Source organism: Emydura macquarii, unplaced genomic scaffold, assembly GCF_026122565.2.
Source record: "Emydura macquarii macquarii isolate MOO-44397 ecotype Brisbane River unplaced genomic scaffold, CSIRO-AGI_Emac_v2 contig_3080, whole genome shotgun sequence".
In the NCBI taxonomy this organism is placed as follows: Eukaryota; Metazoa; Chordata; order Testudines; family Chelidae; genus Emydura; species Emydura macquarii.
In genome coordinates this window covers 3,860,044-3,874,889 of record NW_027133217.1, presented here as the reverse complement: position 1 = coordinate 3,874,889, position 14,846 = coordinate 3,860,044, and the positions used below count along the sequence as shown (strand labels likewise).

Below are 14,846 nucleotides of genomic sequence, written 5' to 3'. Positions count from 1 at the left end.
GCCATTGCTTCAAGTTTCTGTCCGTTACTGATAATTATCTAATATATTGGGACCATCTAATAATCTGAATGGATAAAACTGCCACTCCCCATGGACCTTGAGGAGTTGAAGATCCTCCCATGTGTCAATCTAAAAGTAATTTCTCCCTGCATGTGCAATGAAGTCTTGGGTTTGACCACTGCCAGTATTTCTCAACAGAGGGGTCACGACCCCCAGAAGGGTCAAACAAAGTAATACAGCGGTTACAAGGCACTGACAAATTTATTATAATCTAAAACAAAGAAAATCTTGTTCCTCCACTCCCCACACACCCTTACCCTTAAAAGTCAAATATTCTCTGTCAGCCTTTCAAAACACAAATGCAAATCAATTCAGCATTGCTATCATTGATTCTTTTTTTTAAAAAAACCACTTAATTTTACAGTAATGGTAAAAAGGTTGTGGAAATTTACTCCTGGGGGAATTCTGCCCCACTGTGCACATGCAGAATTCATGTCTCCTGTGGATTTTTTTTCCTCTGAAGAAAATACATTCTGCTGGAGAGGCGCTGCATTTACGCCTTTCATCCACAAGGGGTTGCCATGGTGCCAGAACAGAGGGCAGGCAGCTCAGCCAGCTATAGCAGCCAGCAGCCGATAGGGAGGAGGTGAGGAGGCAGGGGATATGGGGGAACGACAGACAGAGTGGGGCACACGGAGCTGCTGGAGGGCCACATAGACTGAGGTTCAAAAGGGCTAGTGAGGATGGGGAAAGACTGGGGTAGGGGCTGAATGGGGACACATGTGGATGGGTGATGGGGAGCAGGGACACATGGGGACAGGGGGAGGAGGAGTGGCTGAGTGGAGATGCAGAGAGACAAGGGGAAAGGGGAAAGTGGGTGCAGGGACACATGTGGAGAGGGGCAGATGTGCCTGACTGAATGGGAGAGGCTAAGGGCCAGCCAGGGTCTGCATGGGCGAGGCTCCCCAACTCCCTAACAATCCCTCCTCCCTCCAAAAACGAGTTCCATCTTTCATCCACCCACACCCAATAACCCTCCACGTTCACGCCCAAGCTCCTTCCCAGCAATCACTTCTCTCTCCTTCAGCTCCTCCTCCGTTACTCAGCTCCCCCAAGCCTTTGCACTTCTTCTGATGGGTGCAGGAAATATGTTTTTGTATTGTACTTTAAATGAATTATTGCTCAAAGTTCTATATCAATGTGCCTCGTAAGGAATCTATTTGTCAAAAAACATTTCCTGAATCATTCGTTGTCTGTCTTGTTACAGACATACTTGCTGACAGGTTTTTTAAATAAATTAGCAAAATAATTGAACATGGCATGATGATATTGTGTTATTTTGACAAAATATGCAGCATTTTGCAGAATTTGAAAATATTGTGCATAGAATTTTTAATTTTTTGGCATAGATTTTTTTTTTTTTTTTTTTTGGGTGCAGAATTTTCCCAGGAGTAAAAATGGTTGCCTTTGAATAAGGGCTGTCCAACCTAAAAAGATATGCTAATCTATGCCCTTGAATTCCTAGATTTGTTTCTTAAATATGTACCTCCAGTAGGTAATACGGCCCAGATCCTTAAAGGTATTAAGGCATCTAACTCCCATTTAATCAAGGGGAGCAAGATGCCTAAATACCTTTAAAGATCTGGATTTATGTCCTTTGATCAGGTATTTTCATAAAAATGGCTATACTGGGTCAGACCAATGGTCCATGTAGCCCCGTATCCTGTCTCTGACAGTAGCCACTGGCAGATGCTTCAGAGAGAAGAAGCAGAACAGGGCAATTTCAAGTGATCCATCCCTTGTCATCCAGTCCCAGATTCTGGCAGTTGGAGGTTTAGGGACACCCAGAGCATGGGGTTGCATCCCTGACTATCTTGGCTAATAGCCATTGATAGACCTAGGCATAGGAGTGCACACTTTGGCTGCTGATCGGAGGATCACTGAGTTGAAATTTGGAGTAGAGGGCAGGCCTGGTTCCCCCACCAGTCACGGGGGATGTGGCACCATTGGAGCAGTAAAGGGAAGACTGCCATTTTGTATGAAGGGATTTTCATACCCTAGGAGGGAGGGAACACATATCGTGTCTCAGAACCTCCATGGTGGTCCGAGAGGCTGCAGTTCCTAGAGCAAGAGGGGTCTGCGGGGTGAGAGGACAATGGGAGAGACACTTCCGGGGAAAGTACGCCTGGCTGGAACTAATCCCCAGGATGCCCAGGAGGAGGCGCCGCCTACAGTGAGTGGACCCTGTGACAGGTGATGTTGATTAGGTGTAGAAGGAACTTCATCCAGCATTGCTCAGCCGCATGTTCAGTGTCTGAAAGTGGTGGGACAGGAGAGAAGTTAAAGGGGAGGAAAAACACAGAGAGGTGCCCCTCCCACACATTTAAAAAGCAGTCATGAAAGTTATGAGGAAGCCCAAGGGTTAAATGGCAAACTACCAAGCTCTTGTGTCTGAGCTGATCTTAAAATAGCCCATTAATCTCACAGTTTAAAACCCATTTTCATTAAATGCCATCCAGAAGGAAGGCAAGGTCTGTTTCTTGTCAGAGATAATTAGATCTAGAGCCTCACCATTGTGCAGTGATGATCCACATGGACCCACACTTTGTACATCATATCTTATTTATCCTTGATTCAGCACCAGACTCTTTACAGATAAAAAAGCTCAAACCTTGCCCCAGGGATTTTACAGTCTAACCCCCTGGTCCTGCAAACACACACCTTTCACTTTACTCAGCCCCATTGAAATCAATGAGACTACTACCGTGATTAGTTACACATGTGCGTAAGCTTTTGCTGAATCAGCACCTCCATTTAGCCAGCACACCAGGAGTAGCAACTGACTAAGGGAAGGAGGCTGAGCAAGGACTACAGCGTGAAGATCGCAAGATTGCTTGTAGATGTAGCATAGCAGCCTCCATTTCAATTTTAGTTTTGCTACTTATCAGCTGAACAGTTTACAATTGCTGTATTTTTGTGTGTGTGTGATGGATAGGAGGAGAGGTCTTCTCTCTAAGCACTGGTTTGGGAGACCTGGCTTCAAGTCCCAGCTCTTTAAAGTTATTATTTTTCAGAAGTGCCTATGTTATACTGGTGCTCATCACCACAGTATCAGAGTAGTATCCTCAAAGTGCGTAGTAAGCTCTTTTCCCCCTACTATGATTTAAATCAAAACTATTAGGAAGTTCCATTTTCCAGCTACGAATCCTACCGCTCCCTGCCCACATATTCTCAGTATTTGATCTTTACTATGTTGTCCCATTTGTGCTTCTGGCAAAAGTTACCATTGTCCAGCCTTGGTATACCAAAAGTCCTGTAGGCTTGGATTCTGTGAAATGCTGTGTTTTCTTAGCTGCCGTTGAAGTCAATGGAAATTGTGGGTCCTTCTCACCTCTCAAGATCATTATTTCTCACACTCAGCCAATGTTATTTTCTTCAAGTTTGCTTAAACAATGAATGTGCTCAATTGAGATGGAAAGCCCTTAGTCATCAAAGAAGGATCCCTGGTAAGTTTAGCAAGAATGAATTGTTCACTGCACTCGCCTGCTCAGATTTCAACACCTGAAGTTATTCTGCTTGTCTAGCCTCTTTCTGCTTTCTTCTTCTGCTTTCTGCTTCAATTAGACATGCTGATTCACTGTTGGATGATTTTCCTGTGCACAGCTAAACAGACACCATATTTCCCTTCCAGGAGAGGCTGCATTCTGTTGGTTGGTGCTAGTGATCAGGTGCCAAGGGGATGCATTCAGCACGGCCTGAAATTACCATGCCAAGCAGCGGGCTGCAGTGATTACCACCCTGAATTTGGCATCATACATGCCCAGCCTGTGAAGTACTCTGGGGAAGCTGCCACAGACTTTCCACTGATTAGGATGATTAGGATGTTGGTCTTCACTTCCTGGTGCCTTGTGTTGCTGTAACCTGGGAAACAGCTGACACATTCTCCCGAGGTGGCTACATTTAGTGGTGGATCAAGTGATTCCTATCATGTGCTTTGGGATTTTCTAGGATGAAAGACTTTATATAAATGTAAGACTATTACAGCAAAATCTGGCCTGGGCTACACCCCATCTCACACGGACAACCCACATTTTAGGCTGTCATTTCAAAGCACCAGAACAGCCTCCAGTACAACTTTGTTCAAACTTCAGTTAAAAACAACTCTGCTGTTGCTAGCCCTTTGTGTTCGCTAAGAGAGGTTTCACCTTATTAATTTCCCATTCATGTTAACTTTAGTCCTGCAGTGAATCATTTACAGTCAATTTATAAAGTCTTTAAAATTGAGGTGAAAGGCACATTGGCAGTGTGCAAAAGCTTTTACTGTTTGATAGCTGTTCAGTGTGTGAAAGGGGATGGGAGACTCAATCCATCTCCCAGGGGACTGATTCCTTGTCACAAAACCCCACCAGCACAGAGACACCAGTTGGGCCCCTTTTTCGGTAATCTCAGGAAACAGGGCAAGGAGTAAGAGGAAGGACTCGGGAGACTTGGGTTCAAGTCCCTGCTCTGCTACAGACTTAGGCAAGTCACTTAGCCTCTCTGTGCCTCAGTTCCCATTCTGTAAAATGGGGATGATATCACCTCAAGGGTGTTGTGGGGATAAAGACACAAAAGAGTGAGCAATGCTCAGATACTATAGTAAGGGGTGCCACATAAGTACCTTAGGGTATGTCTATGCTACAGCAAGGCTGCTGAAGTGTAGAGACACCCTACATCAATAGGAAGTGGTTTTTTCCATCACTGTAGGTAATCCACCTCCCCAAGAAGCTGTAGCTGCACCTACACACAGGAGTTTGCACCCTGTGCAATGTGGTGAGCTAAGTTTTTCACAGCCCTAAATGATGTAGCTAGGTCAACTTAAGTTTTAGGTATAGACCTCGTATAATGAGAATGAACTTTCCTCTTCCTCCTAGAGATGATCAGGGTTGAGGTATTTTGGTGAGTTGCACTGGAGAATCTGCCAGTGCCCACACTGTATCTGATTAGTGGATAAACAGAGATTTCAGTCTCCAGGACTGTCAGTCCAGTGCCTTTCACCAACACTAAATAACACACATAGACAAAATGAAACGGGTGCACAGAAGATTGCAAGGTAAAGAATCTTTACTCAACTACAAACTTTCCCTCCTTATAACAGTATGTTACAGTCTCCTTCTCTGCAAGCCCAGGTTGCCAGATCTTCCCTTTACACTTCTGCAGATTGTCAGAAAAAATTCATTTCTTCCAAAATTTTCTATATTCGTCCAAATTAAACTCATCATCAAACACTTTCTCCTGACTGGTCTTAACCTTTCTGGATTCGCGTTTCCGTAACCTCTCTCTTCTTTCAGCCTCGGAAAGAGTGCTTAAGTCTACAGGCATCTGCGGAGGGGAATAAAAGTTAATCAGTCAAAAGCACATAGGAACAGTCACCCCAAGAGTGTCTAATGATCCACCTAACCTGATATCCTGTTGAACAGATGACCATTAAAAATACTGGTGGCTCTGTCTCCTTGGAGGAAGTTAACTGAACCTCGTGTTTCAGGACATGGAGAGAACTCTGCCCCCTTGACAAAAGGCTGAGTGAATTTGGAGGTCTTTCACCTTTCTCTACAACATCCAGTTGGTCCATCTTGACCACCAATGGTCTGATTCAACATGGCAGATCCTATGTGCCCATCAGTGGTCGATACAAAATGTTTCACGGGAAGTTGTAACCCCAGCCCCCGCATTATGCACCTATTTATGCAATACTCAATAAAACCTCCATACCAGTAATTTTATTTAAAAAATAGCTTTTGCTCAATTCCTTACAGTAAGAATCCGCCTTGGCTCCTTATAGCTGATGCGAATGGCAGATCCATCAGGCTTGATCAAGAGCACTGGGTAGGTCCTGCCATACGTCTGCCTCTGAATGCGGGCGATGGACGTCCTGTTGGAGTTATGTTGGCTGGGAGATGTATGCAGATGGCAAGCAATGGGGAGTAACCTGTGCATGGCATCCTGCCGCAACAAACTAAGAGGAATTCAAACAGGGCAGGGTTAGTTATTATTCCCCTCCAGTCCATGGGGAGATAGAGAAAAACGTGGTTGAGTTCAGTAGACTAACATACATGATTCAACATGGCACCATATCACAGAATCATGGACTAGAGAGGGAAGAGATTTATAGTCCTCCATCCAAACTACTTTTAAATGTCCCAAACAAAGAAGCTTTCACCACAATCCTGGTAATATTACTAAAGATTATGATAAACATTTACATAACATTTACCTTCAAATGTTTTACAAATATTAAGTAATTATATTAACAATAATGATACTTTTTGCTTATATATTTTTACAGAGGATCTAAGGCACTTTTCAAAGGAAGGCAAGTGTTATTTTCCCCATTAAACAATCAAGGACATTTAACCACATAGAATTTAAGTGACTTGGGAGACAGTATCAAAGCCAGGATTAGAACTCAGGAGTTCCTGTGCAAACCCTGAGTCCAAACCCCTCTTTTATATCCCACAATCTGACAGGTCTCATCTGCAAACCATTGGTCCTATAGTCCGGCCTGACATTTTAATGATCAGGTTTATTTTCCCTTCAGGTAAGTCATTTGCTGATGACAGATTGCACTGGGCTAATGTATATTATGTGACTGGAGTTCACAGGGCCTTGGATCACAAATCTTTGCCAGAAAGCAAAGACAGTAGTGGAAATAGTGTTAACAGCAGAAACAGGAGAGTAGAGACACTTAAGGAAAATGGTTAGAGCCACTGAAAATCTTCCTGATGAAGAGGAAGTGTAAAGATCAGGACTTTTTAGTTTAGAGAGAAGACGAGCATGAGGGGACATGATAGAGGCACATGAGATGTGGTTTCACTGGGCCTAATCCCGGAACTCTTAACTCAAGTGAACAATGCTACTGACTTCAGTGGGGGCTGTGGATTAGATCCTGTCTTAACGAGAATAGCTACAAACGTTATTCTTGATCATAAAGGGCCTGATATTTTGAGGTACCTGAGTACCTACTGCAAGTGCTCTCAACACTCACTGCAGATGGCCCATTTATTTCATCGAAATTAACAAAACAAATGTCAGCCAGTCCTGTAGCCAAGTCACAGTATTTTAATGTGAAGCTTACCCCAGAGTCCTGCTTACTGCTGCCATTCCACTCTTAGGTACAACCACAGAAGTCAAGGGAACCAATCCAATGAAGGCTGTGCCTGAAATATTGCATTTAATTGCTGCATGAAACTACTCCATAAAGTTCAAGGCAAGTGATCAGATCGCCAAACCGCAGCTCTGCACCATACACCTTCTTCTCTTTGTAGGTAACCTAATGATCAACTGGACCAAAAGGAGATGGATCAAGCAAAGCAGCTTTTCTTTGCTACTTTAGGCAAATCTCTTCTGAAACTGCCTATTTTTAAAAAGAAAATTTGCAATCCTGAGGTGGCTAATTGTCTAACATTTTGGAAAGCGCTTTAAGATGAAAAGTTAGTGTAAGAGAGAATTCTGAGAACTGATGGTTTCACCTTCTTTCTCTGCAAAATTATAGCACATGGGCTCCTCAGATCAGGCCAATCTGTGCTCTGTGTTCTTTGCTCTTTCCAGCTAACAATGGTGCAACTTGCATTAAAGCAGAAACAAAACAGAATAGGCAGATATCACAATGTATGACATTTAATTTACTGCAGCATCATTTCTCATAGCAACTAGCAAGTTCACTTTATCAGGTTTCGTTATTAAACCTTAGGAAAATAAGCTAATTCCCAAACATGTCATCTGGAAACTGGCTAATTTCTAGGGGCCACTGGGGCTGCTGTGCCAAAGAAAAACAGTTGTTTTCTTCACACTGGGACTCTGCAAGGGGTCAAACCCATCTGGCTCTACCTCTCTGCTCCCAAAGACCTCTCTCTTCTCTGCTGGTGGTGGTTTCCAACTCCTCTCATACACCAGGGACCAGTACAGAGCTCAGAGCTGCATATGGCAAGGCGATACTGGCAGCTGAGAGGAGAATGAATGGCAGGAGGAAATTTTTCTGGCAGGGTGGGATCACGATCCTGGTGAGGGAAAAAGAGAAGTACCCAAAACATGTACTCTTCTCCTCAGTATCCCAGGGGTTAACAATCTATTCCATATTGCAGTCTAACTGCACCTGCAGGATTAGTGATGATCCTGTTGTACAACATCAGGTCTGTCGTGGGATTACAAGTATAATCAAAGGAGAGAATGGGGGCAGTGGAACCAGCATACATTTCAGACAGCTAGCTACACCCCTGAATACAGAGGGTAGGTTGCAGTGTGGCCCGAACACCTCATACATTGATATCTACCCTCATACATGAGGAGGGTTTTTCCCCTCCTTACCACAGTGGTCCAAATTCATCCCTGGTTGAACTTTTTAAATGGGGCAACACCAGGAATGAATTTGGCCAGTGTTTTCTACATATAAAATCCTTTAACCATTCTGTGCTATCTCAAGCATCCTTCCTATAACCTTCCATGGCCAGTCTGTTAGTGGGGTCATGGCTAAGCTCGGACACAATGATTTAAGACTGCAGGAGCTTTTCACTCGTTTGACTCTAAAAGCTCCCTAATGCTCCCATGTGACGGAGTTATAGTCTGCCCCACCTCCCCTGACTCCGTTCTGCACGTGGCACACACATGCTAAGCACAAGCACCATTACTATCGGTTATTGGTGTCACAGCAGTGCCTGACAGTTTCTAACAGGATTAAGGCCCCATTGCAATAGGGTGCTGGACAAACACCTCTCAGATTAAGATCTGATACATCCTGTGCTGGGAGCGCCTATCTTGCACTTGAAGGGACACGTTAATTGATTAAGGCGTTCTACCTAGAACTCCTAGGATCCTAAAGCGTCCCAACAGCAAGGGACCAGGAAAGTAAAACCTACAAGGGCTGAGGGAAAAAATAGGGACAAGCAGGGGCAGGGTGATGGGCGGGGTGTTGGGCACCAGTGGGGTGGCAGGGCAACAGGCATTGACAAGGGCAGGGTGCTGGGCAGGGGCAGCAAGAGGGCAGGGTGCTGGGCTGTTATAGGGGCAGCAGGAGCAGGGTGAGACGTGTCAGCAGGAGCAGGGTGATGGGCAGCGATAAGGGCAGCAGGGGCAGGGTGACAGGAGCAGGAGAAGAGATGCCCCAGGGAGCATGAAAAGGGGGGCCTGGCCAGAGAGGGCACCCGTAGATGGCGGGTCACTCTGGGAACATGGGGGCAGTAGGGCCAGAGTCGTGGAGGTAGCAGGACTGGGGCGGGGGAGGGGGGGGGCACAGAGAGCGCGAAGGCAGAGGTTGCAGAGTGCAAAGCCATGGGGCACAGAGGGGCTGAGGTACCAGGGGCAGGGCCCTGGGATGATGGGGGGAGGGGGCACGGGGCACAGAGGGGCTGAGGTAGCCGGGTGCAAGGGGCGGGAGGGGGACAGGCCATGGGGCTGGGGGGAGGGGCTGAGGTAGCTGGCGCGGGGGGGGGGGGGGGTGGGACGCTCCCGCCCGGACACACACACACACACACACACACACAACAGTTTCGCCCTTCGGGCAGCTCGTTCCCACTCACGTGACTAAGCCGCGGCTCAGGCGGGCGGAGTCTCTCTCAGGATTCTCCCCGCAGCCGCCGCCACGCGCCGTCCGTTAATCCCTCGCGCCCGGACCCCAGCCGGCCCAACGGTTCAGCCGCAGCCTCCCCTTCTACGTCATCAGGCGGCGCCGCGCCGCTAAGCAACGCTGCGTGCCCTGCCCTGCCGTGCCGTGCCCAGAGCGCGCCGCCGGCCCCGCGTGGGTGGGCGTGTCGGGTGGGGGGCGGTGTGAGACCACCCCACCCCGTCAGAGGCGAGCTCGCGCGGGGAGTTCCCTCCCCTGCAGGCGGAGGAGGGTTTTCTCCGGCCCGGACCGGCCCGGCCCGGGGTGCGGGGCTCCCTGGGAGGGTCCCGGCTTCTCCCATGAGTTGGCGGCGCCTGTGTAGCGCGGCAGTGGCAGGTGAGTGAGGGGATCCCCTCCCCCAATACAGCCTCCTCCCAGAGCCCCCCCCCCCCCGTACCTCCCCAACCCTAATGCGTCGCTGTTTCCAGCCCCCCGGACCTCTTCCCCCCCCCCCCGCTGTTCCCTCCATGCTTCCCCTCCCCCAATACAGCCCCAGCCCTAATACTCCTCCCTCTCTCCCCCCACACACTCTCTCGGGTCTCTCCTCAGCCCCCTCCCAAACCAACATACCCTTCTCCACAGCCTCCCCCCCCCCCCTCCTCTCCTCTTCCATCCTCTCCTCTGGCTGCAGGGAGGAGTAACAGATGGCCCAGGCAGAACCACCGCCCCCCGGAGTGATCATTACAGGCTACTGGCATTTTAAATGTCCGTGGCAGCTTCTGCCCCAGCGCACTTGGCAGGCTGGGCGTGTGTGATGCCAAACTCAGGGTGGTAGGTGGTAGTCACTGCAGCCTGCTGCTTGGCATGGTAATTTCAGGCCGTCCTGAATGCGCCCCCTTGGCACCTGCTCACTAGCTCCAACCCCCAGAGTGCAGCCTCTCCTGGGAGGGAAATATGGTCTCTGTTTAGCTGTGCACAGGAAAATCATCCAGCAGTGAATCAGCAGAAGCAGCGTGTCTAATGGAAGCTGTAGGGAGAGGCAAAATGGAAATGCCCGTTTGCTGTCATGATGGTGGGATTACATCTTGCACTCACAAAAAATGCCATGGCTTCTTTTAATGACTCCAGGAGTCATTTGCTTCTCATCTGAAAAGGACAGAATTCTGTGTGTTGAGCCCCATACGTTAGCAGGGTTGTTGGTTGCAGTTTAAGAAGCTCAAATCCCTGCTCCAGCAAGCTCTACGTCCCCTGTGAGTTAGAATTCCTCTTTACAGGGTTTGTACCAGCGTATGGTCCTTTTGTTCTATTCACATTCAGAATAAAAATGAAACCACTTAAACATATTGGGCCACTAAAGAAACTTTTCTTCCTGCGTAATGATTTACCAGGTAAAATATTTTAATGTATCTGCAGACAACACATGTTTTAAAGATGTGTCCCTTGTACAGACCTGTGCTTTGGAGGAAACCAGTGTATTTCCTAGTGGGGTTGCAAACCTTTTATCCAGTTGCAGCAAATATTAATCATTGTGTCATGTTAAATTCTTCATGTGTTTCTCTATTTGAATAAATTGCAAAAAGATGCCGTAACTGTGTCTTCCCTCTGTAGCTTTACTCTTGCTGGGTAGAGCCACTTTTTCATTGCAGCCCTTTTCCCTCCAGTAATGCCATTACTATGAGTCCTTTGAAGAGGCTTCCTTCCCTCATTATTGTGGCTCAGTCCCTCTGGCAACATCACCAGCTGTGTTGGTGGAGGGTCCAGTAAGAGGGAACACATACCAGCACTTCGGCCTCTCCCTACCACTTTTTGTTTAATGCGGGGTGGGGGAGGCAGCAACTGAAAATTTTGCTCTATTGCTAATTGCCAATCATGATAGTTTCTAGGTATTGGTCCATTGAGGATGGAAAGCTTGTTAGTGACATTAAGGCAAAGGAGAGGAGGAAGATTATATTGTTGCGGGACTGGGAATGGGTAACATTTTTCCAATAGATTTTTATTGGCTAAAGGAGGCTGCTTATATTGAGGGGTTTTTAGAGCTCATCCCTTGGTTTTGCCCCATTTTGGAGCTGGCCTCATTGACAGGAGGTCTGGAGAGTACGTAATCTAACTTCGAAGAGATTTTTAATTATTGCATGGGAAGATGACTTTTTTGTGTGTGCAGGATTGATTGGTATAGTGATGGGATGGTAGAGGGTATGTTAAACATTGAATCCTGTGAAGGGGGAGACCCCAATAACACCAATGTGTTGGAATTATCTGGGTTGTCACTCCTTTTTGCTGGGGGAGGGTGGGAGGGAGGAGCAGTGTATTCTGTTACATTGTTGCCATGGCAACTTGCTCATAAGGTCCTTCAGGGTATGTCTACACTGCAGTAAAAGGCTGACCTGTGTCCTTGACTCTGATTTGGGCTGCTGGGCAATAACATTTCAGAGTAGATGTTCGGGCTGTGACTGGAGCCCACATGTCTACACTGCAGTGTTATAGCCCCGAGCCCTGAGTCAGCTGACATGGGCCAGCTGCGGGTGTCTTATTGCAGTGTAGACATACTCTCTGTGCCTAGCTGCTCCAGCTCTTCTGCCACTTGAGGCTCTTGTGTAGTCACTTTATGGATGCCTCTAACAGGTTTCTAGTATCTTTCCATCTTTTCTCAACACTCTGTTGAAGACTGGCCTTTTTTCCCTGTCTGTACCTCTTTGTTTCTCTCTCACTCTGCCATTACTTAACTCTGGGCTTGTCTACACTTAAAATATTGCAGCTGAAGACACTACCTACTATGATGGGAGGGATTCTCCCATTGGCATACGTACTCCACCTCTCTAACTGGTGGCAGCAAGGTCAACAGGAGTATTCTCCCATTGATTGAGTGCTGTCTGTGCTGAGGGTTCGGTTGGTTTAACTGCGTCACTTGGGGTGTGGATTTTTCACTCCTTGGGTGACGTAGCCTGACCTAATTTTCTAGCATAGACCAGGCCTTAGTTATAAAAGGCTCGTCAAGAAAATAGTCCTGTGCCTTTTTGATTTCTCAACCTACCCATCGTAGTCTTTCTTTCCCTCTTCTCATTAGTCCTCAAAAACCAATGCAGGTGTCTCTTGGGCTTCTTAGTGCTCTTTGCTTCGGATGCCTTTCCCAGTAATGTATTCCATAAACCCATTTCACTCCTGTCAGTTTAGATGATTTCCCATCTCCTTCTCCCTTGAAATGACAAAACTTAGAAGAGTGCCCTTATGAAAGAGTGTTTCATAGCGCTTAAATTGGTTTATATTGGTTTATAAAGTGATTTATCTTAATTCAGTAAGGGCTTGTCTACACTTACCTCTGAGATTCAGCAGCAGTCGACCGGAGTTACGCAAGTTTTTTGCGTAGCTTGCATAACTCTCGTTGACTTTTCTGCTTCTGTTCTGCGCGCCGTCTTCACTGCACTGCACCGATGGGAACCACCTTCCAATCGACACAGTGCTACGCCACTTGAGAAGGTGGTCTTAATACGTTGATTTCTGGATCGACTGAGCGGGTCTTCACTGACCTCTGTCGATCCAGAGAAGTCGATCTGACGGCAGTGAATTTGCTGTCGTCAGTGTAGACACAGCCTAAGAAACTGGTTTACAACTGACTTATCTGTTAAAGTAACTAAGGAGGAAGTTGAATAGCAGCTACTGAACTAGACTTTTTTAAATCATCAGATTCAGGTAACTTGCATCCAGGAGTTGTAAAAGAACTGGCCAAAGAGCTCTCTAGACTGTTAATGTTGATTTTCAATAAGTCTTGGAACACTGGGTAAATTCCAGAGCACTAGAAGAAATGAACGTGTCAATCTTTAAAAAGTAAACTGGATGACCAAGGTAATTATAGACCTATCAGCCTGACATCAATGGTGGGCAAGATAGTGGAATAGCTGATACAGGACTCCATTAATAAAGAATTAAAGGAGAGTAATATAATTACTGCCAATCATCATGGGTTTATGGAAAATAGATCCTGTCAAATTAATGTGATATCTTTTTTTATGAGCTAACAAATTTGGTTGATAAAGGTAGTAGTGTTTATGTCATATACTTTGCCTTCTGTAAGACATTTGATTTGGTAATGCTACATTTTAATTAAGAAATTAGAAGAATACAAAATAAACTTGGTATGCTTTAAACAGATTAAAAACTGGCTGACTGATAGGTCTCAAAGTGTAATTGTAATTGGGGAATCATCATTAACCAGGTTTGTTTCAACTGGTGGGGATCAGTTATTGGCCTTATGCTATTTACCATTTTTGTCAATGAACTGGAAGAAAACACAATCATTATGGAGGAAGTTTGTAGATGATATACAAATCGGGGGGCTTGGTAAACAATGAAGAGGACAGGTCAATACAGGACAATCTGGATCACTTTCTAAAGTGGGTGCAAGCAAACAGTATGCATTCTAAAATGGCTAAATGTAAACATATGCATCTAGGAACAAAGAATGTAGGCCATGCTTACAGGATGGGGGACTCTATCCTGTGAAGCAGTGACTTTGAAAAGAACTTGGAGGTTTTACTAATGGAACAGACCACCTAGGGAGGTTGTGGAAGCTCCTTCACTGGAGATTTTCAAAAGGAGGCTGGATAGCCATCTGTCTTGGATGGTTTAGACCCAACCAACCCTGCATCTTTGTGGGAGGGTTAGACTAGATGGCCCTTCTGGTCTCTTCTAATCCTATGGTTCTATGAGTCTATGCTGGATAATTGGCCGAACATGAGCTCTTAGTGCAATGCTGTGGCCAACAGGGCCAATGCGAGCCTTGGATGCATAAATAGAGAAGTATCCAGTAGGAATAGAGAGGTTATGTTATATTTGTATTTGGCACTGGGGTGACGGCTGCTGGAATACTGTGTCCAGTTCTGGTTTCCACACTTCAAGAAGGATGTTGACAAATTGGAGAGCGTTCAAAGAAGAACCACAAGAATTAATAAAGTATAAAAAAACATGCCTTGGAATCTGTTTAGTTTAACAAAGAGAAGGTTAAGGGGGTAACTTATCACAGTTTATAAGTACCTACATGGGGAACAAATTTGATGATTGAGGGATCTTCAGTATAGCAGAAAAAGGTACAACAGTATCCAATGGCTGGGAGTTGAAGCTAGATAAATTCAGACTAGAAAAAAGGTGCACATTTTTGACTGTGAGGGTAATTAACCATTGGAACAATTTACTAATGGTTGTGCTGGAGTCTCCATTGCTGGAAACTTTTTTAAATCAAGATTTACATCATTTTCTAAAAGATGTGCTCTATTTCAAA

General features: G+C 46.0%; 2 protein-coding genes and 1 long non-coding RNA gene across 8 annotated transcripts in view; 2 read left to right on the top strand and 1 right to left on the bottom strand.

Moving 5' to 3' along the window:
* The first annotated feature begins 2,783 nt into the window (after positions 1-2,783).
* On the top strand, positions 2,784-4,864 carry LOC137141523 (uncharacterized). Its single transcript, XR_010916657.1, has 2 exons — positions 2,784-3,506; positions 3,692-4,864. It is a non-coding gene; the product is annotated as an uncharacterized lncRNA (long non-coding RNA).
* Positions 4,865-5,085: 221 nt separating this feature from the next.
* On the bottom strand, positions 5,086-9,680 carry MRPL55 (mitochondrial ribosomal protein L55). 4 transcript variants are annotated; one of them, XM_067530416.1, is made up of 4 exons: positions 9,552-9,680; positions 7,115-7,320; positions 5,794-5,995; positions 5,086-5,361 (listed from the first exon to the last, which is right to left on the bottom strand). In XM_067530416.1, exons 2-4 carry the CDS (start codon positions 7,138-7,140, stop codon positions 5,215-5,217), a joined length of 375 nt encoding a protein of 124 aa, XP_067386517.1. In that variant the 5' UTR covers positions 7,141-7,320; positions 9,552-9,680; the 3' UTR covers positions 5,086-5,214. The 4 variants fall into 4 exon arrangements, with proteins under 4 accessions (XP_067386517.1, XP_067386519.1, XP_067386518.1 ...); XM_067530418.1 differs by having other exon boundaries at positions 7,115-7,196; positions 9,552-9,674; XM_067530417.1 differs by lacking the exon at positions 9,552-9,680 and adding an exon at positions 7,509-7,574.
* A 111-nt stretch (positions 9,681-9,791) lies between these two features.
* GUK1 (guanylate kinase 1) overlaps positions 9,792-14,846 on the top strand; it is a 42,553-nt gene continuing 37,498 nt past the window's right edge. Inside the window, exon 1 of one of the 3 annotated variants that reach the window (XM_067530412.1) lies at positions 9,792-9,970. In XM_067530412.1, coding sequence (XP_067386513.1) covers positions 9,934-9,970 — 37 coding nt within the window. In that variant the 5' untranslated portion in view covers positions 9,792-9,933. The remainder of the gene's footprint in view (positions 9,971-14,846) is intronic. The other 2 variants (XM_067530413.1, XM_067530414.1) reach the window with 2 other exon arrangements.

What these genes read in the sequence shown, in the direction of transcription:
- MRPL55 (XM_067530416.1), bottom strand. Translation starts at nt 7,140, where the DNA reads ATGGCAGCAGTAAGCAGGACTCTGGG. An exon ending in GCAGTAAGCAGGACTCTGGG is followed by an intron (nt 5,996 to 7,114) that starts GTAAGCTTCACA and finishes AATTCCTCTTAG; the next exon opens with TTTGTTGCGGCAGGATGCCA. An exon ending in AGCCAAGGCGGATTCTTACT is followed by an intron (nt 5,362 to 5,793) that starts GTAAGGAATTGA and finishes TCCCCTCCGCAG; the next exon opens with ATGCCTGTAGACTTAAGCAC.